General features: G+C 42.6%; 1 protein-coding gene across 1 annotated transcript in view; it reads left to right on the top strand.

Annotated features, from left to right (window-relative positions):
• LOC103614240 (DDB1- and CUL4-associated factor 12) overlaps positions 1 to 4,344 on the top strand; it is a 65,120-nt gene that overhangs the window by 46,298 nt on the left and 14,478 nt on the right. Inside the window, exons 5-6 of the mRNA XM_008632136.2 lie at positions 838 to 1,031; positions 1,213 to 1,278. Coding sequence (XP_008630358.1) covers positions 838 to 1,031; positions 1,213 to 1,278 — 260 coding nt within the window. The remainder of the gene's footprint in view (positions 1 to 837; positions 1,032 to 1,212; positions 1,279 to 4,344) is intronic.

Here is a 4,344-nt window from a genome sequence, read left to right as displayed (position 1 = left end):
ATCTATCAGAGCTGACTTAGATGGAAGTGAGTTGCCTAAACACCAGAAGGGATGGGTATAGGACCTTGGATTAAGCCTGTGTTGGTCTTTGATCCAAAGACATTTAGCTTTCTTCATCCAGTATTGTTGCTCTTACTGATTCATATTTTGTATAATTATCTTCAAATTCAGCAGAAAAATAAAATGAGTTCTTGCTTGTTTGGCCTCAGTTCCTGTGTTACATTCTTTAAACAAGAGGTTGAATGAGTTTAAAAAAAATTAAAAATAGATTTGATTTAAATTGGTGCAAATTGTGGTTTTAAATATATGTTTCTGTTCAGTTCACTAATGTGTGTGTACATATCCATAAGCATACTGTCAGAAACCAAACTATCTAAAATTGGTATAAACCAAACTGAGTTTTCTTGGAGGTTTTTGTATTGGTTTAACAGACTGTCAATCTTGGCCTTCATAAGCCAGGCTCAGGCTGAACACATAGGCTATTCAGTTGCCTCTGAGTTTATTCTACATGTGAATCTCTAATGGTGATTGTTGTACAGGATGATGTTTTTTTAATGCATCCTAATCAGTTTGAAAACAGGTGAGGGGATCTAGCTGCTTGGAAACCATGTAGACAAACCAGTTGACAATAAGTTCAAAATGTTATGAACTTAACAGCTCAGTAAAATCATGATTTTGTTAATAATAATTAATATATAGGCACCGACAGTGTTCAGTTAGATTAAATTAATCTAAAGTATCCTTTCTTTCTTTAAGACCTTATTGTTTATTGCAGTTCATTTTAAAAAAAAGAGGAATTATGTATATGTGAAATGCTGTTATGGACTACTTATTCAGGTTCCCGGGATGGTTCAATGGGTCTCTGGGAAGTCACAGAGGATGTGTTGTCCAAAAGCGATGCCAGGCATAATCTCTCTCAAGTTCCTGTCTATGCCCACATAACACACAGTGCTCTGAAGGATATCCCGAAGGAGAACACCAATCCTGACAACTGCAAAGTCCGAGCATTGGCTTTCAACAATAAGAACAAGGTCAGTAAGATAAGCAAGACAGTTTGAGTAGTCCTAAAACTGTCCATATGTATTTGAAAAAAAAAAAGTAATCTAAATCAAATATACTGGAGAAGCAATCTGGAGTGTGAGTTTGTAAGGACATCTATAATACAGAAACTAACTGTTTTCTTTTTTGTTTTTTGTTTTTTTTTCATAATAGGAGCTGGGAGCTGTGTCCTTGGATGGGTATTTTCATCTTTGGAAAGCAGAGCACACACTATCAAAGGTGCTTTTCTGTTGGTGTAAAACTTTAAAAATGGCTTTGCATTTAAGGCTGTTCACTATTCTTTATCTCCTATAAATGCTTGAAGAAAGAGCGGCAGTGTTTGTAAAACACTGTCCTGGTTCTGGCCAAGACAGGGTTAATTTTTGCAGCAGCCAGGAGGGGCACAGCCTGAACCCTGGGGTTATTAAATACCACCTCACAACACCTGCAGAGGGGACGGAGGGGGTGGCATTTTTCCAGTTTTGCTGGGGTGTATGGTTGGGTGGTGCCAGGTTCTGCATAGTGAGCAATCATGTGTGAATCATTCGCTTGTCTTGTACACACTGCTATCAGTATTGTTCTTGTTTGGGTTTTTTTTATTTCATTGCTGTTTCTAGTAAATTGTTCTTATCTCGACCTGTGATCTTTACCTTTTTTTGCCTCCAATTTTCCTCCCCATCCTGCCACGGGGGGAAGTGAGCAAGAAGTGGGTGGTCTGGGGTGATTCAGTGGGAACACTAAATTGGGGAATACCATTCCTAAACCACAACAGTCAATTTGGCTCCCAATGTGAGGCACGAAGCATTGAGATAACAACAGATCTGACTAGAGCAGTTTGGAAACAAATTTGATCTAAGCATTTGTATTAGGTATGGAGCCACTGGTCACAACGTTGCTTGGTCTGTTCACATGGTTATGGTACCTAACCCTGTATATGTTCCTCTATGTGCTCCTCACGGTGTTCTTTTTCAGAGCAGGGAGAGGGATCAGGATTGCTTTATTGCTGTACTGTGGAATATCAGTTTATGACATGTTAACATCAAGGGCAATGAGGGTCATTTGGGATGTGTCTTGAGTGCTGCTCTCCTGCATTTGCCTCAGGTGCTACCTCTGGGAATTCATTAATAATTATACCCAGCCTGTGGGGGAAACAGGGAAGGATGATTTTCCCCAGCTTTTCACACCTTTTCCTTCAGGTTTATTACAACAGCTTTTGAGAATTTTGAATTTCCTTGGGATGTTAAGGAATACGCACATTCTTGTTGCTATGTCTACTCAGTACCATCCACACCATGTTTAGAATTATGAAAGAGACTTCTAGGATGGTCATTCAAAGATCTGCCCCGAGGGTGGATAGTCATGAGTGGCATGGAATGGGGGAGAAAATGGGACAGTTTTGGAGGACTTTTGTTCTCCAATGGTTTGGAAGTTCGCCCCTGAACAACTACAGGACCCTGATAAAGTGGTAGAATATCTGAAAGGAAAATGCTGTGGGGATTCCAGAGAGGCACAAAGTAATGCAATGTGCTGGGTCCTGGCTACTCTTTACCCGACACTGCTCGTCACTAGACAGCACCCTCAGGGAGAGGAGGAGGAAAGCAGAGCAACTGCCACTGTGGCCACTCAAACTGCAGCTGAACCAGAGGAACAACCCATGCTAGTAGCAGTCATACCTATACAGAAAAAGAAATCCAAGACCAAATCAGTTTGTGTAGTGGGGGATGAAGAGGAAGTAGGGCCCTCAGAACAGGAGGAAGAGGCAGGGCCAGAGATAATCACCCAATCCCTATCCCCAGGTGAGCTGCAAGATATATGAAAATATTTCAGCCACCAGTAGGGTGAGCTCCTGGTGACCCGGCTGCTCCGATGCTGAGATAGCACAACCCACAGTTGGAAATTAGAGGGTAGTGAAGCCAAGCAACTGGGATCCCTGTCCAGGGATGCTGGCATTGACAACAGCATTGGGAAAAGAACAGAAATCCTCAGCCTCTGGAGGCGACTCCTGTCAAGTGTGAGGGAAAGGTATCTTTTCAAGGAGGATCTATCAGTGCACCAAGACAAGTGGAACACCATGGAACAAGGTATTCAGTACCCGAAAGAATTAGCTGTGCTGGAGGTACTCTATAAGGATTCAAGTAACAAGCAGTCCCCTGTAGATACAAATGAAGTCCAGTGTACACAACCCATGCAGCGGAAGTTCCTATGGAGCATGCCATTGTCATATGCCAACTCATTGGTGGTGATGTTACGGAAAGAAGGAGAACAAACAGGATAATTGGGTTGCTCAACTCTGGCAATATGAGGAAAGTCTCTCTTCCTCCCTGTGGGCATGCATCTCAGCCACAGAGAGACTGTCCAAGGACTTCCAGCAATTTAAAGAGGAAATGTCCTGTGCCCTGCCAGTACAGGCCAGAGTCTCTGCTATTAAGAGCAAGCACCCCCCTGCTCAAGAGAGAGAGGGAACACACCATGAGGTAGGTAACTGTTGGGGTTCCTCCCCCCTGGAGTGGGGTCCTGGGAGAGGGGACCCTGGGGTAGAGGCATGGCCTAGGCACGGGGTCTCCCTGCTCCCTGGTCACATGTACCCTAATCCTGTTCCCCATTGGTTATTTTGTGTTCCCCTGCCCGGGGAGGGCCCTGGTTGTCTGGTGAATCCCAGGTCTTTGGGAGTCCCCCCGTCTGGAAAATAAAGATCTCTGAAACTTCTATCAAGAATCGGTCCCTATTTCTTTCCATGGGCCTCGCTGTCTATGGATGTTGCAGGAGACCCCACTGGAACAGATGGAGAATGCGGGCAACATAACAATTCCCTGGAGATAGCGACTGTGAAACAATCAAGATTTTGAAGATCCCAAAAAGTTCGTGAGTAAAGAAACTCTCTGCTGTCTATGGATGTTGCAGGAGGCCCCACTGGAACAGATGGAGAATGCGGGCAACATAACAATTCCCTGGAGATAGCGACTGTGAAACAATCAAGATTTTGAGAGACATTTATCGTAAACTTGAAAATGGTCTTGAACAGAGATATGTAAATTTTAGCTTAATTCAGGCTCAAAAAGAACTGAGACACTTCCTGGCATGGTTGTTTAAAAATTTTTTCTACGTTTCTTGGGACTTGATTCTTACCAAAGACTTTTGGAAGAATGTTTGGACACAGTTAATTTCTGAGTCAAAATATATGCCGATGGAAGAATATTTCCATGAATATTATCTAATTATGGAGACTGTTGAACAATATCAGCTGTGTCTCTGCTGTTATAAACATATATTATAATATTGGCTTCTTGCAAGTATAAAGGTAAGTAT

This window comes from Corvus brachyrhynchos, unplaced genomic scaffold (assembly GCF_000691975.1).
Source record: "Corvus brachyrhynchos isolate BGI_N302 unplaced genomic scaffold, ASM69197v1 scaffold314, whole genome shotgun sequence".
Lineage (NCBI taxonomy): Eukaryota > Metazoa > Chordata > Aves > Passeriformes > Corvidae > Corvus > Corvus brachyrhynchos.
The sequence above is the reverse complement of the archived record's forward strand: the minus strand, read 5'-3'. Positions and strand labels throughout refer to the sequence as shown.